The sequence below is a fragment of the Oryzias melastigma genome, linkage group LG17 (genome assembly GCF_002922805.2).
Source record: "Oryzias melastigma strain HK-1 linkage group LG17, ASM292280v2, whole genome shotgun sequence".
NCBI lineage: Eukaryota > Metazoa > Chordata > Actinopteri > Beloniformes > Adrianichthyidae > Oryzias > Oryzias melastigma.
This window is the reverse complement of record NC_050528.1, coordinates 21,884,057-21,908,555: the sequence shown is the minus strand read 5'-3', so window position 1 is coordinate 21,908,555 and position 24,499 is coordinate 21,884,057. Positions and strand designations below refer to the sequence as shown.

The following is a 24,499-nucleotide window of genomic DNA, read 5'->3' as shown; positions in this document are numbered from 1 at the left end:
TTTTTTCACAGCTCTATTCCGATAAATGAAACTGCAATCACTCATTTCTTCTCTATGATCAGTTTTCAATTGGTTGGGATTTCCATGAGTTAAAAGGGATACCATCCATTAGTCCCTGATTAGTCAAAGATTGACCTGGTTTCAGTTTCAGTGTGTTCAAGTGTGTGTAAAAGTTGTAATATTTCTGGCATCTTAAGATCTTTCAGGTTGATTTCATATAGAGTCATCATTGTCAATGTCTTTGTACAAAGTCCCTGTTTCACCCCAAGTGTCCGAGTGACTTCTATTTCCTGCACTTGATCTTTATGAACAACTCATCTGCACCAACTTCTCCCTGTAACCCTGTCATCTTCATGCTGTTTATAAAGACTGAGGCTGAATCACCACCCTTGTGCCCTATAAACTGCTTTACCCTCTCCCCTTATTAGTGCTGAGCTTGTAAAAAGCCATTTAGCCTTGATTAGCCTCCTAGCTTATAAAGCAGCGGCGGAGGTTGGGCTGGACAGATCTGGTTCAGGGTTAAACCTTACAGACTTGGCTCTAATAAATCTCTATGTGGCTCAGATACTCCAAAAAATCATTTTCCTTCATCCACTTCCTTCAGAGATCATCTCAAAATTCTCTTAGCCTCTGATTTGATAGAGGAGACCCTTTCTCATTCAATTCTCTGTATTTACCAGACTTGGGACATAGAAACACAAGAAAGTGCCCCCATGTGGCAGCAGAAATGTCTAAACGCTCATAGTCCCAGACAGTCTCCTCCCCAAAGAACAATCCAGATTCGACCCTTCTTAGTTTCTAAGATCAGGAATGTTCGGGGTGTCTTGGGTAAGAGCAAAACCCAACAGAGGACTTTCATTTGTAGCTTTTACCAGCCTCAATTCTGATGACAAAACTTCACAGCCAAAACCAACAATGTGCTATTTGTTAATTGCCAGTTTACAACTGAAGTATTTAAATTTACGTTGAGTAAATTGAAGCAATAGTCCATCTAAACCCTAATTTAGACCAAAGAGGCAAACAAAATGGTGCAGTTCATGATGTTGAGAATGCAGACCGACTCTTTAACCCCCAAAGCAGAAGTAAAGAACAGTGGCAAAGGAGGGCTAATGTAGTGTACACCTCAAGTTTCAAAAATGTAAGAAAAATCTGGTAAACTTGTGAATAAAAGTAGATCAATTCAGTATTCTCGTTTTTCACTAGACACTAAAAACAATGTTCATGGTTAAATGGATACAAATATTTCCCTGTGTGTGAATGTGTGTGTGGTTGTGTGGCCCAGAAACGGATTGGGGGCTTGTCCAGGATGTACTCCACATTTGCCCAACAGTAGTTGGAATATGATCCAACTCTTAAAGGAGATGAAGAGGGTTTGCAAAATGGATGAAATTTATATATATAAAAAAAAGACAGATCTGAGATGGAAATTGTGTTTAAATGAGGTGTAGCCTCTTTTTAAAATGACTGCTCTGAAACACAACAGACAAGCTTCTTTATTTCGCTATTCTTGGAATGATGGCTGGCTATACATCTGGTGAATGTATAAATTAAAAACTGGCGTCAAACTAGACCAATCCACCGTCTTGCACATGTGTATAGTATATGGGGTCAAAACTTATTATTTTTGCTATTAATCCGAGTTTGCTGTGAATTAACTTGCAATGCTAACCCAAGAGGTCAATATATATTTCGAAAACTATAACACGACTTTGCTTCTCTCCAAAACGACATTGTGTGCGGTGAAAAGAGATGGGAACTGTGGTATGTTTGTGTCTCAAATCAACCCTGGAGCAAAAAGCTGGAAGGAAGGCTCAACAGAGATAGATAGATGGCTTTGCTTCCCCTCTATTTAGCGCTCTGTCCCCAATGTGTGTGGGGCCATTTCTCATTTCATTAGCGTGGCTGCATGTGTGCGGCGGAACATCTCTACCATCCGTCTCAATCAGCTGCGTGTCTTTATCTGTTGTCTGTCCACATTTCAGCCTCGTTCAGCTTACCTCTCAGCACAAGATACCAAACTGATACAATTAACCAACTTATATATATAATATATATATGTATGTACATGTAGATATATAAATACATACATACATACATACACATATATATATATATATATATATATATATATATATACAAAATAATGGCAAAAAACCCTGACAAACAAATCCTATTAACGAAATAGATAGTAATAGAGTCAAATTTGCATGTTTCACTACCCTAACACATCGATACTTAGTTATCTTCATGAACATAAGAACCTTGTATATTAGTGCCACACGCGACCAATTAGTCAGATCCTAAAAGCCATGCTAACAAGTCAACTAAATTCTTTAAATCGCTTCCAATCACTGAATCCATTGAATTCTTCTTCTGTGTCGCTTTGGAACTATTTTGACTGAGTGGAGCTTCTTCTTCTGCGCAACTATCAGTAGCAAATACTGATACATCAACCTATAGCCCCCTCTAGTGGTGGTTGCGATTTAAAAAAAAAAAAATCACATATAAGTTGCAGCTCTGGCAAAACTATGCAAAAAACCACAACTTGTACTCAGTAAAGTATGATACATATATTTTAAATATATAGATATTTGAGGCAATGTGTTCCCCTCTGTGTGGTGGTCTCATTGTCCGTGTTGGGAAATAAACCTCAGGCATATATGTGCAGCACAAGCAGCAGCTGTAAATCCCTTTGGAGCCCCTTTCTGTGCTGCACCCTGTTAACTTAGGTCTTAACTACACTGACACACCATGATAAAACATTTAAGTCACTATTGATTTCCCATGCCTCTGCAGAGGGCTGTGTGTGTCTCTGTGCGCTCGAATGTAAGGCCGAGCGCTTTAGCGCTTCAGAGAAATCTTGGGAGGACCTGAATGGAACCGGGACGAGAGGACAAGAGAATTCGAAATAAAGTGAACAACAACAGCAGAGCCTAAGCGCTGTGTATGTATGTGTGTGTGCAGACTTGTGTTTGTGGGGGTGCTCCACCTTCATCACTTCCAAATTGAGGACAGATTCAATTATTTGCAAAAACCACATGGAAATCACTCTGCATTGTTCCAGCTGGAGCACCAAATTTGGCAGCAATCGCATTGGCGGCATTGAAAGGGCCATTTATCTTGGAGGGGAATAAGTGTCTCCGGCCTTGTATGTGTATATGTATGTGGTGAGGGGGGGAGGGAGGGAAAGCGAGCTCATTTATTTTGCAGGGGAATGAGCAGGGGAACGAGGACGCCCCGGGAGGCGACCAGATCATTACCCATCTGGGATCAGAGACAGATAGAGATTTCACTAACGCTGCACGCACACACACACATACAGACGCAGGTACAATGTATCAATGTAACGAAATGAGACAAATCTCATTTTCATTTGAGGACGGAGGGCCACAGAAGCTCCACAAATACGTGCATTTACAGCAAGCGGAGGGAAAAAAAAAAGTGAGGCGGGGAATCGTTCCAGCAAGGCAGCTGACTGCTTGTTGCAAAGCAATCATTCAGCATCTCGTTGGCTACTTTTAAATGGATACTTAGATTAAGGCATGTTCCCCTCCAGGTAGCATATAAATCCTTAAATACAAGCTGCAGCACACACCGAAAACAGAGTCTGATGGAGAGAAATTAGGAGAAAATATTGTGTATATTTGTTTCCATATTTTATTTTATACTTGGAAAAAAATTATTTTATACTATACTTGACATTTTTTATTGTTAAAAAATTTACAGATTTTTACTATTTTCAGTGTGAATATAGAAAACGAAAAAAGTTTATATCGTTGACCTAAAAATATTAGCAATTTCTGTCAATTCCTCCCTATTTAAAACATCCACTGCTTAATGAAATTACAGGACGCTTTACTGTATTTGCTGAATAGGACCGAAATTTCATATCCTGATCTAGCTAATTTTGTATCCTGATAACAATATACGTACGTACATGACGATTTTGCAATTATGTTTGTAAATTCAAGTAACCCCTTACGAAGTGTTTACATTCTTTTGACTACAGAAACTCTTCAATGCGTGATGCAATTAATGTAACTCCAGTGGATTCTGAAGCGGACTTTACAGTAGTGAAGTGCTTACGCTATCGACGTAAATCAGCCGAGTCTGTCGCAAACAAAAGCGACTTTGGCAATGATGCAACACTTCACCAAACATTCATTAAGTGTTGCCTAATGATGCAAAGCTGATAATCAAAAGCCGCTCTTCTCCACGTCATATTGCGTAAACGATTGAAGAGTTGCGCTAGGTCAAAGAGTTTGTTTTTTAGGTTTCGCCGGCAACAGCTCCGGTGTTAAAGGGTTAATAAGCTGTTTTATATAAAAATGCAATGTAGAAATTCAATTTGAAATGATGTACTAAAATGTAGCAGGTACTAAATACTTATTTTATTTGGAACCCTTTTTTTAAGCAAGACACGTGTTTGTCAAGTTAACATGTGTCCTTAACATTATTGAACGTTTAGCAGAAGTGAACATTGTACCAATGTCTGGACGAAGAGCCTGGACCATTTTGGGAGTGCTTATGCAGTCACTTGATGCTGCTTTTGTAACTTTTGGTGGTTGGTTCTTTGTCGTGGTTCTTGCACAGTTGACTCTGACCTCTTCATATAAATGGCACCACAGCAGGAGCCGCTACGCTTTACTGGTGTCTGGGCCAAAAACAGTCTCCTAGTATCCAAACTATCCTACTTTTTTAGGTACAATGTTCAGGTTTGGGTTGACTGGTCATTTGAATTGTTTGGGTATTAAATCTAATGCTGTTTTTGGATGCACATGTATGGGTGGGTTGACCCGTATGAACGCGTGTCTGTGAATGGAACGTGAGTGGGAAAAGGGCTTTTTTTTTTTTGCATCACAGCGGCTGATATTTATGAAGTTTCTAAGTTCAGTTTGTTTAATAATAACCAAGGAAGGTCAGACTACACCCAGATTTTCTTTCTGCTCTGTCAAATGTCATCATGAAATGTGTAGTTTAAAGGGAGTGCAGGTGTGTTGTGTAGTTCCCTTGAGACTCATGCGGCCCCCAAGAGTGGTAAGTGTATTGTGAAGTACTTTTAAGGATAATGTGGTTTATACGCACTTATGACGTACAAGTGATGCTGTCATACGGTGCCCTTTATGTAGCACTCTAGTACTTAGTGAGGTGTGCGTACTGGGTCCATACTAACCATGCGAAAATGCCTTTATCCAACCGTAATAGTGCTCGTGACTAAGGTATAACACTGTCTTCCTCCATGTTTTGTTGCTACTACAGACATATTTTGACAATAAATAGTCCCTTAAAGCGCCAAACTGTGTTGTGAACAACAGAATTCAACATAAAGCAATAGATATTTTCTTTATTCTAGACAAAATGTATCGTCACACCATCCAACCCTACCTGAAACCAACACAAGTAACTTCACTGAGTCATAGAAGTATTCTGACAACTATACTTTGCTAGGATTTTTGTCCTCAGATACTAAGGTTGTAAGAACCTCTAACTGAAGAGGGTAACCTCATCCGTCCATGTTAGCAGGTTTGAACCAATCAGCATCATCCATCACCTGTCTCTAAGCAACACAACCACGTCATCACTTTCAACGCTTTTCCAAAAATGCAGACGCACAGAGACGCCCAAACTAAAAACGGGGATGATTAGACTGCAGGCAGCAGCTTATTGACACATCTCTCTGCTGTACAGACACACTCAGTCCTTGCCTGACAGCTCTGTTTCGAATCAATAAACTACAAGCTGCTCTGCTTATTCACCAATTATCCCCTCTACTGATATTTAATATGGAGTGGGCACACCCACGCGGTGCTGATGGATTCATTTAAAAGATCAATTGTATCGAGTCGTCTCGATAGTGAAGTAGCACGTTAGGTAAAACTGAAAGAAGATCATGCACTCACTTTAAGTGTGCGCCATTGTGTTGTTTTAGGAGTCAGGTTGACAGATAGGGATTGGAAGAGAAATGTTGACAATTTTCAAACAATCATTTGGTTTTGGTGAAGTTCAGATGAGATTTTACAATTACCCAAAACACTAAGCAAACAAAGTACTTTAAACCAAGCAGTCTTGGTGAAAATGCTTCAGAATCAGTTTGGCCACTAGGTGGCGACTGCGCTATAGCAGTACATTTTATTTCAGAAGAAGAAGAAGAAGACAGTATGTTTCAGACCACAAATGAGTTTGGAAATTTCATGCCTGTGAGTTTATAAAGATGTTCATTTAGTCAGCATTGTACGTTTAGCCGACCGATGGGAAATTCCGCTAAAAGTTAGCATCAATCTAGCAGACTACTGATATGCAACACAATACTGACAAAGTGTTGCATATCGGTGAATAACTCTGCAACAGAATCAGCAGGAATTATATTAATTGCATCAACGGTTGAAGAGTTACGGTAGTCAGCCTAAAGCTTCAGTGGTAAAGGATTAAACCATTCGCAGATAAAAGGAAAAACTACAGAATAAACTTATTAAATAAATTATGTGTGATTTCTTGAACTGTGACATACTTCTCAATCTCGCTGTTTTTGCAGGTGCGAGGTGCGGATGAAGAGGAGGACGAAGACGAAGGGGTGCTGGGATCTGTCTTGCTGCATTCCCCGTTGCTTGTAGATGGCATTTCTACAAATAAACAGAGAACATGGATCCTAATAAGACTTGTGCAGGTGACATAACTAAGCCATGAAAGGCAAAAAAGTAAGCAATGGAAGTAGACAGTGACCCAAGAAAGCAAGAAAGTGTAGTTTTAGCCAAAAATAATGAAAAAAAATCATTAAAATATAAAAAATACAATGTATTTGCCTTTATTGTATTAATTTAAGTCTTGAACTAATCTACAGACATATACCATATGGTATGTCTCAACACTGTGTAATCGATGTATATCTTACCATCGTTGGCCCATTTGGAGAACTCAGGCGTTATTCTGTTAGAAGGCATCCCACCACTGCAACAGAACAGTTCATATATGTCAATGGGTGCACAGCAGATTGACTTTTTGAAAGTTACACGCTGTATTTCATGGTTTTAGCCTTTGTAGATGAAGTTTCCTACTTGAGTACGGCTCCTCGTAGCGCCTCCCTTTCCCTGGCCTCTCCTTGGTCCTCTCCAGCGCCGGAGCATGGGATAATGTCTGCTTCAGTGTACTGGGCTTTGCCGTATTCCAAGGTGTCGTCTCCGTCAACATCCAGGTCAGCGTCACTGTCTGCTGTGCTCTCCTTGATGCTACATGTGGCAAACCCTGTTCCTATGAAGAGAAAATACAACCTGTGAAAAGTTGTTTACATTCCAGGAAAAGCAGACACAACAAAATTAAAGACCCGTTTCGATACATGTTTTGACATACATAAAGAAAAAAAGTATTTCTTTTTTCAAATTGTTGTGAATCGGGAGGAGACGAAAAAATACAGTTTGAGAAAGACTGTAGTTGTGATGTCACGAATACAATGGGTGGGGCCTGCTCTGCTCTATTCAGATGGATTCACTTGTAGATGATTATATCCATTGTCTATCCGTCTTCATTTTCCTTGTCCGAGTTGGCATCAAGCTGACAGTTGGACAGCTCTGATATTGCTCGCCATTTTTGTTGCACCGGTAATGTTAGGCTGGGGGTGTGAAGGACTAGGGGTGTGTATGGGTGTGAACCAACGCATTCTCACTCCCAACTCGTCATTTATGGACATATGGTTTGGGGCCCCTCCATGTCACTTTTTGACGTTTTGGGTGTCCCATAAAATCAGGGGTCCCCAACCTGTGGGCCATGAACCAGTACCAGTACCCTAACTCTAACCGAGTACCAGTTCCACGTCCGTTACAGCCTCCAGTACCGCGGCCCGAGAGTTTGGGACCCATGATTTAATGGGAACATCCAGCATGTCAAAAAAAATGGGTTGGGGACACCCAAAACGTCAAAAAATGATGCAGAAGGGGTCCAAACCATGTCCATTTATGACAAGTTGGGAGTCTTTAAAAGCATTAATTATTAAGAACAGTTGAATATGCCTGTAATCCCACCTAACTTTGGATCACAAAGGTGTCAATGTTAGTTCATCTTCAAATCAATCTGACCACTTTCCAATGCACTTGGGATGCACAAGAAAAAGCTGAAATGTGCTTAAAGACTAGAAACTAAAGAGGCAGAGACGGCGTTTAGACTCGAGGTGGACTGATAGAGCTTGACATGTTACCCATCAATCTTTGAGAAAGAGGGGGGAATATGTGTGTGTGTGAATGGCAGTTCTATAAACCAAGTGATGAACGCTCAGACAAACCCTTACCACTGCCTGACTGCTCCCTTCAGCTTCACTTAACCACCGAGTGCGCTGCGCGTGTGTGTCCGTCACTTAGAAGTGTCTCCTCACTGTTTGTTTGAGACTGTCTTTACTGCTGTCACTTAGGCCTCGTCTCTCCAGCCCCTTGAAGGCGTGTCTCCAAGCCTGTGTGTGTGTGTGAGCCTGTCTACCTGTCATTTAAACTCTGCCTATACCCAACGCCGAGGCAAGTGTGTGTGTAAGTGTATGTCTGTCGTGTGTGTTGTGACTGAAGCTGTCTGAGTGTCTCTGTCAGGTACAGGCCTGACAGCCATCTTATTTACACCTATTCCAATTTCTACAAGCTCCCAGCCGGACTACTGTGCTGCATGCGAGCGCGAGCCAGAGACCAGACGGAGCTGACACCCTTCCCATTTAACCTGCCCGTCCCTGTCTGTGAGCCTTCATGCTAGACTTCGCAGAGCAGTCAGAGCACAACTCAAACCTGCTGCTTGCTGGCATCTTTGTTGAGGGTGCAAATCAGCCACAAAAAATAGAGAATACATTGTGGGTCCAAGGGTGAGATATGCATTGCAAACAATAGACACTACAAAACACACAATACTTACAAAAAACATTTACTTAAAAAGGAGAAGAGTTGTACTCAATAATACAGATGGCTTTTTTGGTTATCATACATATCATTGGTGCTTATGAGTTGTAGTAGTTGTAGCAGCGATGATTTAATTCTAGTGATCAAACTCTAAAGCTTGATGGTTTTTGCACCAACATGGTCGCAAACACTTCATATAAGGCTAAAACTATGGATATTCGTTGATTGGTCACGAATGTTCTGGCAGCATGTTTTTGAGTCAGTTTGTCCACTTTTTTTTAATAAATGCCTTTAAATGAAAAACTCCCTCCCTACAACGTAGTTCAGATTTATCAGTTTTGCAGATTTTTTACAGTGCAATTTTGAATTCCTTTTTTTTTAACAGTTCACAGTGTTCTGCATCCTGATCGGTTGTAGACCTCGTCAATTAATCTCAGTTTCAGTTCTAATGCTGAATGTGTTAAGTTTGCCACATTTACATAAATTCTATAATACTAAATAAATAGGGCGATAAAACTATAACAATATGTATTGCGATCGATTTTTATTTTGAAGGGTCCAACTCCCCTACGGTCACTTCCGCTAATTCTCTCAGTGTAACATTTAATTTCGGCTGATTAAGCACCAGGAAATATGGCAATAACACATTACATCAAAAATAAATAACCCAATATGTCTTCTAAAATAACAACGGCAATATTTGAAACAATCAGTAGAAAGGTTTCTAAGATACTTTTCTGGTCCTTAATATTATTATTATTTTTTGCTTTATATGATGCTTTTTAGTAAAACTCCTACACCTGTAATTAAATACCAGTCATCATCACGTGCGCTCATGCGTGTGCGCATGCCTGGCAGCTGCGCGGTGTGTTCCCTGCGTCGTGTGTGCGGTCTGTTTGCTCTGAATGTGTGTGATCCCAGTGCTTCTATCTGTCCCTCTAAGCGGTCTTGGCAGGCCAATCTAATCTGGCCAGGGAAAGGTCAGCCCCACTCTAACTGCCTTTCACTCACATTATGCACCCACGCGCCCTCCCCCATTCTGCCCATTTTCCTTCCTTTTCTTACAATCACTCCTTCCTTTGCTAAATGTATTCTTTAACACTTCCCACACCTGTTACCTCTTTCTTCCTTGGTTCATGCCTTCTCTTCAAGTCTGCTGTTGCTAATTATCACAAACATCTCCAGAATATGGGTGACTCTTGAATGGGTTAACTACACATTTCATCCTCAGAGGAACACGGTTCAAGACAGCAATAAAGGAGACCCTTAATTTACATACGAGTCACTTGGACAGGGCCACAGGTACAGATGTGAACAGGCACGCAGGATCAAAGGACTCATCAGGCTGACTGGCAGCTCGGCTCAACCCATCGACCGACCTCGGCAACATCCCGTTACCATAGCAATTATCTGGGCCCCCTCAGAAGCAGGGAGGAGGGGTGTCAAGGGTTATCACGCCATCTTCCTGCCATTTACAGGTCACAGAAAGTAAGGGGGAGTCACGGGGAATGGAACGCTGGCACAAAGACATGAGACGGTCAACTTTGAAGTTCATGTACAAAGCAGCCATTTCTCCTCCTCTGGATCCTTCTGGACCCTCTCAACCTGCGGTAATCCCCGTCTTCTTCAAGCTGGTCTCTCAACACAGTCTGACATCAACCTTCCCCATGTCTGTCCATCTCCCACTCCGACATCCCAACAATCTTTGGTTGAACTAACATCAGTATTCTACAGTTTTTTAACTAATGAAAAAGTCACTCTGTTACGCGCCCAAAATACATCCGCTACTTTCTTGAAGCGACTGCGCCGACTGCTAGATTGAAGCCCCCATGCTAGCAAAGTTTTAAAAAACAAACGCATTTGGAGAGTTTCTTTTTAAAGTTAGGCACCACTATGGAGACAGAAGAAGAGCCTTCGTCTTCAAAGGGAACAGAAAGTTTCATTTAACAGACAAAAACCAGGACTTTTTACTACAATTATGGATTTATTTCGACAGATGGCGAGTAAAGTAACGCATTTTTCATTTTATAATAAGGCCACTTGATAGTTTTTTTAAAGAATGCCAGTGTGCCTTATAATCTGGAGTGCCTTTTATATGGACTAGTTTTTGAGAGGTACACAGTGCTCTGTCAAAAAGTTTGGTTGGGTGTTATCGTGAATATGCTAACATGGCTAACGTGTAGCAGTGCCTGGACTTTTTTTTTTTTTTTATGTGTAGCTAACAAGGTTGGTTGGGAATTAGGGTAGTCACAGTAAAACAACATTTAACTGCATCTTTTTTCCCTCAACAAGGTTGGGAGTTTTTGGTATTGTGATTATGCTAACGTAGCTAACGTGTAGCAGTGTCGGACTGTGCTTTAGGTTAGGAGTTAGCTTAGCCACAGTAATGTATGTGTTAGTGGTACGAGTTTGCTGCTTTACATTTAGTGAAACAAGATTGGGAGTTAAAGGTATTGTTAATACGCTAACTTGGCTAATTCTTCAACGTGGCTAACATGTAGCGTAGCAAGTTTTAGAGTTTCTCGACTTTTGTCTCACTTCACCTTACATATCACACAAGCTCAAAAATAGACCATTCATTTATGGTGCGCCCTCTAATATGGTGTGCTTTATAGTACTCAAAATATGGTAGTATTTGTAACCGTTGTGCCATCCTAGACATGTTTACTTTAAAAAGTGAGGTCATCTGGACCCCACAAGAACTTTGTTTTCAAGGATTATTTATCTTCCCTGGTATCTGTGGCAAACATAAAATCCTGTCTACCTTTTTCATGGGAGGAATCACACATCAATGTAGGGGTAACCCCATTAGATAGCCCAAGGGTTAAACTTCTAATGATATTATGCAGCCTAAAAAACCTTTACAACACAATTATTTGATTGACAATTGAAGTAGACAAAGACTTTTTTATGTTTAAAAAAAGTTTAAACTTCTTTTTTTGTATCCAATAAATTAGCAAACCTTCAACTAAGGGAATTATATAAAATAGTTGCAATAGTATATGAACTATCACAACATGACGTATCATTTAACCCTTCTGCTATCCTAGGCCCGTTGACGTTGGGAGTGGGGTCGTCTGGAACGCACCAACTTCTTTTTCCACAGATTTTTTATTTTGACTGGTGTCCATGAAAGCACTTCTATGTAAGGGTGGGGTCATCTGGACCCCACGAGACAGAACAAGGGTTAAGGCACAAAGTGGCAGTAAACTGCAAACCAGTTCAGTGGCCCTGTGGTAGAGTGTCAGCCCTAAGACTGGAGGGTCGCAAGTTTAAATCCAGGCAGAGTCATACTAAAGACTGTAAAAGTGGGACTCTGCTTGACACTCACATTTAAAGGGTTGAATTGGATTACACCACTAAATGGTTCCACCTGCAGCTCACCGCTCCTCCAGGGGATGGGTCACCTGGAGAACACATTTCACACACCTAAGTGTGTGACAACTAATGGGACTTTTAAGTACTGGGTATGTGTGTTTAGTAACTATCAGTTTCACATAGAAGAATTCAACATTATCTTGGTAGCAGACAAATGCATTGGTTTTGTTTTTAATCTATCAATTTCTCCTTTTGTTTTAAGAAGCATTGATTTATCTAGAAATATTTCTGTTTTTCACGCTTTAAAAGAATGGCCTTTAACCTTTTGAACTTGCAAGATTGAAAAGTCAAACAACAATTTTACACAATTCAGGCCAGAATTAACTTTTTGTTTTATGGATATATTTGGAGATTTTTTTGTTTTTTTTATGTGAATTTATAAAAATGCTCCTAACATAATGCTACCTCAATCCAAATGTTATTTTCCAATATTTATGTAGTTCGTTGATTTTATTTTGAAACAATGTTATAATAGTATAGGTTGATGTGATCAACAGCTTGCTTTGGATCAATCATGGTTAAATTGTAAAAGTTAAAGATATCATGTTTTTACGCCGATATGATTAACGACATTTTCTCTGAAAATGTGACCGATAGCCAATAATTATACTTATTTATATATTTATTGCTGAACCCTGTGCCAAACAGAGCGCTTCTCCTGCTGTAACTCCCAGTCAAAATAAAAGAGAAACATCGGTGGCACATATCAGTGGAATTGTTGATATCGGGTCAATACCGATAATTTGAAATTATGCAAATATCGGCCGATACAGATACCGGCACCAATATATTGCCCATGCCTAGAAGAAAGATACATTTAGTTGAATAGTTGTCACACCCCAAGTTTCAAAGCATAAAAAGGGTTTCGGCCAAGAAAGTATATTTCTAAATACTTATAAACAATATATGAAAACTTTGATCATAATTTATTACAAAAAAAGAAGATTTTGTCAAAAAGTGCTAAAGACAGACAAAGAAAGTTGTCAATCTGTGTTAAAGTCCTCCCTGAGACACAGGGGAGTCTTCACTCTCACAGAGTTGAATTATAAACTGATCTGTTTCGATTTTTCCCCCTGTCCTTCTCCTTTCCCAGTCCTTTCCTTTTCTTCCTTGTGTTCTCAAAGCAAAGGAAAAGAAAGTGGCACTTCACAGAGCTCACACCAGCTGAGCACCCCCCCTCCCTGCAACATCTCTACATCCGTTCAACCAGCCGCCGGCTCTAGAGAGTCTGCAGGATTCAGCCGTGTTAGAAGCACTGAGGTGCTTTCATGAGAAAATCCACCTTCTGAGCCTTCTGTCAAATGTGTGTATGTGTGTGTCTCAAGTTGCTCTCTCCAGGCCACCTCAGTTATCTGCACCACATCACAAAGGGTCCCTATTAGAGCGCCACAGAAGGGTCCAGGCTGTGTCTGCCCGCTTTAACGAAGTGAAAGCGAGACGGACGCGCGGAAGGGAGCGTCTGGGAGAAGGATGAGGAGGTGGAGAAGCCACCTCCCACCCTGAGAGCGGCTCTTTGCTGCGATTTAGTGGAGACTTCGGCATTGATCTGTCTTGTCTCCTCTCTGCAAGCAGAGGAGAGAGGAGGCTCAGCATGTGTGTTTAACAACAAATCGAACAGGAAGAGGGACACATGAAAGTCGGAGCGAGGCAGCAGAGATTGACAGGGCATCTCTGGGAGGATGACAATCCTCTCACCTCGACGGCTCGCATCGTCATGAGCTGCTGCCACCCACATCTGAGGGTTTCATGCAAAAAGTCGGAGTGGATAGTAATAAATATCCTAAAAGTCTTACTCTGATCATATTTGATCTATTTAAAAGTTTTTCAATATGATCTTGCCATTTTTAGCCAAAACAAATCTGTCATTTTAAACTTAATTTTCTTCATATAAGTTCCTTTTTTATTAAAAAAAACCAAGACAAGAACACGTCAAAAACAACAAAACAACGATTTTCATAGAATCTTTAATAAGGCTGCCGCGATTAACCAACTAATCAACGATTAAAATAGTAGACGGCTAATTTATTAGACGATTAGCGGTTACTTAAAATTATATGGAGTTACAGTGTAGTAAAGTTGAACAAAGTTGTGAGTGTTCAGCGCCAAAAAATGTTCTTTTTTTAATATTTGAGTCAGTGAGACCAAAACTTTATCTTTTGTGAAAAACAGTTCCTTTATCCTCATTTGATTTAAGTCTTAATTTAATACCAGAAACTAATGAAGCACAGAGGGTGCATGATACATTAAAAGTTTAATTAACTATCATCTTAATTGTCTTTATTTGTAGTTAATTTAAAGCTAATGATGGTTAAAATGTGTTTTTTACATCCACTTATAATCTAAATTAATCGGTGATTAGTCGACTATTAAAATAATCGTTTGTAGCAGCCCTAATCATTCACTTTTTTGACAGGGATCTTTTTTTAATCAAAAAACAATATTTTTCACTTTGCTGAAATACATTTTCAAAGGAAGAAAAAGTTCAATAAGAAAGTGCATTCATCTATCCATTAGGGCCGTAACGAGTATCGGAAAACTCAGATATTTGCAATTTGTTCCCCAAAATAAACATTTTTGCAACTTCCAAGATCGCCAATCCACAATCATTATAATTATTCTAATTTTAGTAAAAATACAATTCAGGGTATGTAATTAGTGCTCTAAAATGCAGAATAATATTGGATTTAAAGCTTATAAATCAAACAAATCAAATGTGCTGCAGTCACCGGAACTAAAACAATTTTTAAAGTCAAGTGTCCGTTCATCATAAAAAAAAACTAGACTGATGTTCAATTTACTAAAGTAAGTTCTGAAAAAAGGAATTTATTTTAAAAAATAGTTGACAATTGGAATTGTAAAATGATTCAAACATTTGTTTTGATTTACTGCTGGAGTTAACCAGGAAGCTGGAAGTAAAACTTTGGAGGTTAACATTGTTTAACGCAACAAAATCTTTGTCTTTATCTGTTGTAAAGTTATTAAGGATTAAATGTATTATTTTATTTTTCATACATACTGTAAAAGACACACAAATAGCAACCATTTAGACAGATTTAGATTATCTGATCTGTGAATCGTTGATCTTGATTTGTAAACTGAATGGATCGCCATCTAAGTAATCACCCACAACCCTACTATGAACGCATCTTCCCTTCCTGGTTTATTCCATACAGGGTCATGGAGATTGCTGGAGCCTATCCCAGTTCATCCCAAAGTCATCATACATTTGAGGAATGTTAAAAAAAAAGAGGTAAAATCAAAATAATCTGGATTATTTGCAGTCAGGGGAAGACGGCCACAACACAGCAGGTTATGGAGACCTAAGTGGTTGCACACCTAATGTGTTGTGTCATGGAGCTGCTGCTGCGTTCTCCAGTGACCAGCTCTCCAATCCAGTTCTATAATTGCATTTCTGGGAGCGCACACACGCGCACAGAGCAGCGACCAGCGGGTCAATTGCCCAGCTAAATGTGTTTTCCTTTTCCTCGCACAGAGGGTTGTGCGAGGCCGGGCCCGAGCTGACCTCGGGCCGGTCACCGCAGCGCCGCCGCCATTACAGCTCCCTGGTCGCGTTCAACAGCAGTCTCAGGGAGGAAACGGGACTGGCGGCGGACAGGGGCGGTGAATGATGGATGAGCGAGCGCAACAGAGATGCAGACGGACAGAAAGGGGAGAAGGTGAGCCGCGGACTGCTGTGGCTGAACGCCATTGTGGAGCTGAAAAGGGTCAATGAGTCACCCGAGAGGAAGACTGGACACGTGTATCAACACACTGACAACGCACAGCAACAAGGTACCTCTGAAGCCTCCTTCCAGCAAAGCCGTAGCTCTGATCCTCTTCTGCCCCGCCCACTCGTACTCCTCAAAGCCCCGCCCATTCTCTCCATCCATGTCTGCGGAGTCTTCGTCAGCCAAAGCACCTTCACGCTAACACAAAACACACACAAGAACACATTTTAATACTGCATGGAACTTAAAATAATGACCGCAATATGTGAGTCCTGATGATTGTGTAGAACTTTATTGTAGTCTAGCTACTGTAGATGTAAACAAATTTAAGAATATATCTGGAATTATTTGATATTTGGTTAAAAATAAATCTGCAGAAGCTAAATAAATTATATAATTTAAAGTTCATTATGCTGCAGATTATTTGAGGGGAACAAAAAAATTCTATGTCCAAACTAGGAGGTGATGTGCGTTCAAGAACTCACTTTTAGCATATATTGTTCACACAGGTCTGCCATCACCCAATACTAGCGCATGTACCGACAGTTGGAAGAAGTTTGGTGCAAAAATGTCATGGCTGTGCAAATCTAGCTTTTTCTTTCACAACTCTATTGCGATTTGTGAAAGACTTAGTGTCCTAGAATTCCAGCCGGGAACAAACCGCAGTTATCTCGTGATTGATTTTAGAACCATTGGCGCTTCCGTATTTGGAAAAGGACGCTACCGTACGCTACTACCAAATTTGAGTCTGGGATTGGTCAAATTTCAACCAGTTGAACTCTTGACGCACACTTACTTGTTACGTGTGTTTTTGTACGTAGAGCCCAAAAAAAAACGACTTGAAGACTTGCATAGCTACGCGTGAACACAAAAGTTTTGAACGCAGAATCGTAAAACGCGCATATACATGCGTTTTTATGCACTTTTCATTGGACATGGTCGCGGTGTGAACATAGCACTACTGTCAGGCTATGTCATACTACATCAAGCTACCTCGGCAACACACTATTAGCGGTTTCACGTATAAGCAGATTTTTTTTAAAATCTCGTGACTCTTCCAGTCAAGACAATCTGGCCACAGAGAAAAAATATGGCGCTCGAAAATTAGTAGCTGGAAGTCCCTCCCTCTGCTGGGCCGGCCGCAAAAAAAAAACATCACTTGCACCCGAAATTAAGTTCTCACCCAGAACCACGTATTTTAAGCTATAAACCTTCTTTCCCCATTTCTTCTCTTTTTTTTCAACCTTTTTGGGGTCAAACTTTGACCAATCAGGGACTCAGATTTGGTAGTGATGTATGGATGGCCTTCCTTTTAATTCAAGAAGAGCCAACGAGGCTTGTGCGGTATTATGATAATACCATACACTGTCAATGTCCAATTAAGAGACAGTATCATTTCCAATGTTGTAGTGACTTATTAAAGAGATAACTTTTTAAATATATTAAATAAAATTCATTTAATACCTAAAGTTGATTGTGTGTTCAGTGGCACTTATTGTGGCTTAAACTTTCACTTCTGAACAAATATTTTAATATGAAATGATTTATGTGACATCTGCGCGGTAGACCTCGGAAACAAGACAGAAGCACGAGAGTGATGGGAAGAAAAATGGTAAATTGTGCACTGGTGACTTGGTGTCGAAACAGGACACAACTTCCACAGTTTGGGAGTACTGTGGGATCCCTCCCCTCTGATGGAACAATGCTGAGAGTCGTCTTGCCCGAAAGTACTTGAGTGTCTGCGCTTCAAGGTGTTTCTGCCGCAAAAATCTTTAGATTTATTGCTGTTTGAAAAACAGTTTATGGGTCCTTATTTGGACTTTATATCAACATGCTGCTTTTGTAAGTTGAGTCTGTTGTTGAATTTAATTAATCGGTGTTGTTGCAGTTTTTCAGATTTGTTGCTAAAATGGCTGGTAGAGCTAAAGTAATTATTTTTCCAATGTATTTGTTGCAATACTTTAAAATTAAATATGGCTAAACTTATGTTCTTATTGTTTTAATAATTGTCTTTGACATTTTGCACTAAGTCTCTTCTAAGTGTATTCTGTGAACATGCACTAGTAAACAGTAGAAGAAGAAGAAGCCCCTCCCTGCTTGTCCAGTGTGAACACTTTGAGATAAAAATGAGTTCAAGAACCAAAATTCTTGAGCGCACGTCACACTGTGAACATAGTGTGAGAACTATTCAAAGTGAATTTAGATCATTTAGAAGTGTGGTGCTTGGAATGGAGAAGTAGCATGTCTAGCTAGTTTAATGGAGAACAGTTAAGAGAGTTGAGGTGAAGGAGGAGTTAAGTAGCAATAGTTGGTCTACAATGGAGAAGAACCCATGAAGTTTCTACAGGACAGGCGGATTTTCTGGACTAACTGGAGCAGCTCGGGTCAACACCTCTGTCACACGTCCAGCAGATGTGCCCGATGCTCAGGAAGAAGCTACAGTTTGCCGACAACATGCAACCGCGTCATACGGGATACTGTGCCTACATGAACATGGCATATCTTTTAAAGTTGATCCTGTATGACACGACTGCAAGATGCCACTACGATCGCCTACGGCAACGACAGGAAGTAGAGAGGTGACTGGAAGAAAATAAACAAAACAAAAAAGGGGGTAGAGAGGCTGTCCAAACGGCGGTAGGCGGAGTTTGGGGGTCCTGATTGTACTACCTGGATCAGGCATTGTTCCACATGTCTACTCATCTCCTCTTCGCTCCCAGCCAATGGGGCACTGCACAGCGGACATACCTGCCCCCCCTCCTCAGGCTTCCTCCTCTTCATCTTCCCTATGCGAGCTGGACAAGCAGAAGAAAAGAAAAAACAGAACACATCAGTCTGACTTGATCACACTTTTTTTCCCTCATATTCTCATCTGCTTGAATCGGCCTCTCTGTAGGAAATATTCAGTCTTTTCTCTATTTCACTCCCTTTTCTGTCATGGCACCACCCCCCCACGGACGCATTTAATTAGAAATTTAACAGGGCAGAACAGCCGTCATTGCACCCCAGGTCTCTGTCGTTTCTCCTTTTATTTTTTTTTTCCAACTGCAAATGGCGCACGGGGACATTAATTTTTAGATGGCTGGAAAAGCAAAAGGAGGCCAAGAGGGACTGTGGTGTGGAAGGAGTAACTGCCGGAACTGGAGGGTAGGATTAAGAAAGAAGAGAGTGGAGAGAAATAGAGGGTTTTAAACTTTACAGAGAGAAGTTCTGAGAAAAAATGAAAAGAAATGATTGATAAAAACGGTAGGAGACCTGATCCAATCGGGTAGTTTCTTATTCAATCAGATTGGATATTTATTTTATTCTTATTATTATGATCAGTGCTTAGTATTTAAAGACTATTATTAAAGATAAATACTCTACCAGAGGTGTAAATATCATAAACAGTACTAGTTTAGGTACTCGTCAGCAATAGTTTGAGTAGGAGGTGCACAAAAACAGTTCAGTAAAAATAGTGAGATAAGATTTGCACTTTCAGTCTTAATAAACTCAAACAATAATATATTAAGGCATTTCAAAAGAAAAAAGATGTGATTTTTGTTTCTTTTTAACGAGAATGACTCTCTCCGTGGTGCTAAAAACGGGACGGCTGCCAAGGGAGTGTCTACAAAGTGTAATCTCCAAGAAAAAGGGTTAAAATAATAATCTGCGTCTTAAAAACAACCAAAACTAACTAAACTTTACATTGATGTGAGCAAGTCATGAACTCTCATCATTTTGCTTATGCTCAAACAATGATAATAAAAGAAAGTGATAATTATTTTTTAATGGAGATTTGAATCACATTTGATTAAAAATGTTCGCTAGTTCTGAAGACATTAAAGCTGCATTCACTAAACCTTCTCATATGACTAATTATCACCTATGTTTAACTAGTTAATAGTTAACTACTTTTCTAGTTAATTTAGTGACTCTGTTTTTGCTTGATTGTTCAAGCTTCTACACAGAAGCTCTCTGTTTAGGTGTTAAATGAGGGTTAAAAACATCAAAATTGGTGCCAACCTGGATCTGTTTTATTAAATTTGTTAATTTTTCAATGTGTTCCAAAAGTAACAAATCAACCCGATATCGCCAGATACTCAAAAAAAAATCAAATTAAATGGAATCAGAGCCAAAAAATCTAATCCTAAAAAAATTCCTGGTCACAAAATTTTTAAATGGAAAAAAAAAAAAACACATGTCAATACTTTAATCCAAAACACTACAGTGTCAATACATTCCAAGTTTGGCACCATAACAAAAAAATGACAAGAAATGTTAAGTATCACATTAATAAAGTGTTAATGAATGTGATCTCCTTGTTTAAAAACAAGTTAAACGTGTTTATTTTTTGAAAGTTTGCCATAAAAAATAGACCTAAAAAGGTCAATAATCTCCACTGTGATTAAAAAACTTTTGTCATACTAGATCACATTTACAACCCTACGGTGGCCCTGAAGTGCAAATGTGTGAAGAGAATATAGTTTCATTCAATTTGTGTGTGTGTGTAATTCTTATGTACATGTACAAAAATTATAAAATGGATAAACTTTAAATTACCACATCTTAAAACTAACTATACTGACAAATGTTTTAAAAGAATGCACGAATAGCCTGATACACACGTAACCACATTTAAGCACAAATCTGGTCTGGTCTTTAATATGTGCATAATAATAAAAGTGTGGAACAGATCCAGTATGGCTTCATGCAAAATAACGTTCAAATTAAATGGACAAACATCAATTGCAAATCAGTGATGTCACTAATTTTATATTCCAGTTTCTTTAGTAAGGTTTTTAACATTTAATTTTGTTTTTCGATTTAATTTTCTTATTCATGAAATCATCCAATCAGGAATGTCACATAGTTTGTTGTTTTAAATTCTAACATTTTATTTTAAATTCTTAAAATTAATGTTGTTTTCCAAAATGTTTCGACTTTATTTCATTTAGTGTAAGTGTGTTATAGTTTCAGGAATTGTATTTTTGTCTTCTGGAATGAAAAGTTGTCTTATTTAAGCGTTTATTGATCTATTGGTGTGATTTGTCCTTCGAGGCCACCATACCCATGAGACTCAAATCTCAAGAGGAAGCTTAATATTGTTTAATAAACACTTTTCATACCTAAAGATGAGTTGCAATTGTAGTAACTAAATAAGTTCAAATTTATTTTTCTTATTTGATTACAGTTCTGTCTGTTTAAAAAACTTAAATATCCATTCACTTGCTCAGCTGTTATAGCAAGGCTGAGAGGCTGGAAGTTGGCGGGTACGTACCATTCAATCTCGTTTGCCTGTTAGCCCGAACTCGTAAAAATGTCTGCAAGCAAAAGAGAAAAAACAGGAAGGGACACGTTGTTTAGTCAGTCAGGAAACGTAGTGTTGTGTTTACATACAACAAGAAAGCTGCTCTGAATGGGATTGCTCAGGATGCTGCAGGCATTTCTACCTACTTCTCTCTTGTTTTCTACCTCCTCCATGAGTGCCAGCCTCCCTGCCGCAGCTGCTGCGACAGGCGCTACAACTCACTCCTGCAAAGAGCCCGGATGTACCCCCAGACGCTGTACATCACCGCAAACTCAACCTTGTGTTTATAAATTCACGCGGATGGGAAAGGATTGAAAGTGGCGCCCGGCTCGGCTAATGCTACTCATATTCGACGCCATCTTGGCTTGTTTTGATCACGTGACCGCAGTGGAAGCGGAAGTCAGGGAACGTCTCTTGATGGTTCGAATCTGCGCCACTAGGGGGCAGCAACGGGTTTCTTTAGAGAGGCTCCATCCAGTTAACATTTTCTCATTACTTTAACAATTAAAGACAAACTTGAATAGAAAATCATTGCTTTTATTTTGTACAATTCTCATAAAGTATTTATATTTATATTGTGTCTTATACTTTTTTTCAATAAAACTTTATTTATAAAAAGCACTTTAAAAGAAACAAAAATATGGTTAAATAAACTGGAATGGTTACATCTTTGTAAAATGTCCTATCAGAATAAAATGATCTTGCCCTAAAATGCACAATATACACCCATAATAGGAAGAACTCTAAACAATATATTTGTTGGAATATCCATTTTTGACAGGACGAAACACAATAAAGTGTTTGTAGAGACGTTTTATATATATATATATATATATATATATATATATATATATATATATATATATATATATATTATTTATATATATGAGCTGGAAGATGCTGGATAAATTATAATTTCTTTTTTTTAAGCATTTTTACTCCATTTTGGGGATCCAGGCTACTTTTGGATTTCTGGAAAAATTACCTGCATCATTAAAAATAGCAGCTGTACCAATAAAAAGTATCATGAAATTAATAGAGGTCAGCGTCATGGCTGAGGTCATGCCGGCTGTTTGTAAAAATCAAGGGTCCACAACCCTCAGGATGTGGTACCAGACGCAGTACCGGATGTGGACTGATCCTTGGGACAGGTCTAATACAGATACCCTAACCCAGTGCTGGTTCGCACCCGGTATTGCATGTGATACTGGTTTGGATCTGGTACAGCGTCCAGTTCCGGTTTGGGGTACCGGTACTAAGTTTGGATACCGGTACTGGAACATGTCAAAAGTAACACGGAGGGGTCCATAAGCAAACGTCAATATTTGAAAACTTGAGGGAGAGAATGCGTTGGTTTGGGGCATCCTGTCTGACACCCCCTCATGGTTGGCACTTCTTCTATCAACCGTCTAGCAGCCAGGCCTCCAACTTCCCTCTCCTTCCGATGCATGAATTATGGCTCCTTTGACTGTGCATTACCACTCCCACCTTATCATTATGATGCAGTCTTTAAATAGCTGCTGATAGGTCAGGATTTCAGAAGAAGTGAAAAAGTAGAGTTCACTCAGGCTGACAGGCAGAGAAAAGGCGGCAAAGTCTGTGAATATGCTTTATTTTCTGGGTGCTAAAAAGAGTCACCATTGACTTAATCATTTGTATAATATAAGGTGATTTCAGCAGTTTCACCTAATGAGAAAATCTCCTTTATTGCTTTAAGGTCTTTATGAGCTGTGTCATCCTGAACGTATGGATGTAACGTCTCCATGGACTTATAGTTCTTAGTTTATGGTGTTAGGGGGGAAACCCACTTAACCCCGAGATACATCACGAGCGGAGGAATTACTCGAACAAACTTTGACGAATAGAAGAGATAAAAGCGGTCAGAGGGACATCTGAGATTTAAGGGGATTGGCCTGTAAGTCAACTTAACTGCTGAGAAGGCGGAAAAACCCAAATCTACAGCAATATTCAGTTCTTCTGCTTTATGTCATAAGAACAGAAATTCATTATTTGATTCAATGGACGATGGAAGTCCCATGATTTGCTACTGTGTTAAAACAGCCGGAGCGTCAGTGCTGAGAAGGAGTCTTGTGTTTCTGTCGTGAACTTACTGACATTCTGATTAATGACTCCACGGCATCTGAGAACAGGAGAGGCGACGCTGACGGGAGACCAATTGAACGATCACTCCGCTGTCATCTCTTGGCCAGTAAAGGGTTGTGTGCTTTGAATAAACGGTAAAGACCCGCTCTGATAAAAATCATGTTTTTGGTGTTTTTAACATCTTCTCACAATGGAGAACATATATAAAGACAGTTAAAATTGTACTTCTTAGTATTTATTTATTCAAATTGTTGGAATCAGGAGCAGACAAAAAATCCTGTTTCAAAAAGATTGTAGGTGTGGTGTAGAAAATACGCTGCGGGGACCACAAGCTCCAACTTCTGCTTCATTCTGATGCATCAACTCGTAGACGACTTTATTTTCCTGTGCTGGAATCTGGCTCAAAACTGAACTACCAACGCATTCTCACTCCCAACTAGTCATATATGGATGTATGGTTCGGCTCCCTCTGCGTCACATTTTGACGTGTTCCCATAAAATCTCTACCAATAACGGGACGCATACTGGACCACTACCCTAACCCGGTACTGGTTCCACGTCTGGTACAGCATCCCAAAGGTTGGGGACCCGACAGCCAGCATGTCAAGAACAGAACTAGTTGGGGACACCCAAAACGTCAAAAGTGACCCAGATGGGGGCCTGAACCATACATCAGTATATGACACACTGTGATGTGTAGGAATTGCTGGATAGGTCCAAATTTGCTCACCATTTTTGTTCCACCATTAATGATAGGTTGTGGGTGTGAAACTATGTTCACAAGCATATTGCCGCTCTGCAGAAACTATGTACTAAAAAATGCCACAGGTTTTTTGTTTTAGTTTTGGCTAAAAATGATGTATACATACTAAAGGACCACTGGGAACAATTTCAAAAATAGATGATTGGAGTGGATCTTTAATGCTTAATTCAGTACACTTTGCAAACTAGGAATAGCTACTTTGGGAAATATGGCATCAATAAGTGGCAAAAATTGCTTATCATAGCAGTTAATGAGTTTTGTCATTGGTCAAAGAACGAATTCTAATATTGTCCAACTATTCTGAACCCACACAGCAGTACAAAAAAACAAACTTGTTCAAAGAACAGATTTCAGCTTTGTCAAACCCGTTGTGATA

At 39.6% G+C, this 24,499-nt stretch overlaps 1 protein-coding gene and 1 long non-coding RNA gene across 6 annotated transcripts in view; one reads left to right on the top strand and one right to left on the bottom strand.

Moving 5' to 3' along the window:
• The window catches only part of LOC112147313, a 38,914-nt gene extending 32,253 nt beyond the window's left edge, over positions 1 to 6,661 (top strand). For all 3 annotated transcript variants that reach the window (XR_002919436.2, XR_002919435.2, XR_002919434.1), the window contains exon 4: positions 6,533 to 6,661. This is a non-coding gene — a long non-coding RNA (uncharacterized LOC112147313). The remainder of the gene's footprint in view (positions 1 to 6,532) is intronic.
• rnf220a (ring finger protein 220a) overlaps positions 1 to 21,662 on the bottom strand; it is a 33,653-nt gene extending 11,991 nt beyond the window's left edge. The window contains exons 1-7 of one of the 3 annotated variants that reach the window (XM_024273590.2): positions 21,404 to 21,662; positions 21,228 to 21,270; positions 18,638 to 18,762; positions 16,036 to 16,165; positions 7,053 to 7,245; positions 6,890 to 6,945; positions 6,509 to 6,620 (exon numbers count right to left, since the gene is read on the bottom strand). In XM_024273590.2, the coding sequence (XP_024129358.1) occupies positions 6,509 to 6,620; positions 6,890 to 6,945; positions 7,053 to 7,245; positions 16,036 to 16,165; positions 18,638 to 18,762; positions 21,228 to 21,270; positions 21,404 to 21,430 (686 nt within the window). In that variant the 5' untranslated portion in view covers positions 21,431 to 21,662. The remainder of the gene's footprint in view (positions 1 to 6,508; positions 6,621 to 6,889; positions 6,946 to 7,052; positions 7,246 to 16,035; positions 16,166 to 18,637; positions 18,763 to 21,227; positions 21,271 to 21,403) is intronic. The other 2 variants (XM_024273591.2, XM_024273592.2) reach the window with 2 other exon arrangements.
• Positions 21,663 to 24,499: the final 2,837 nt, after the last annotated feature.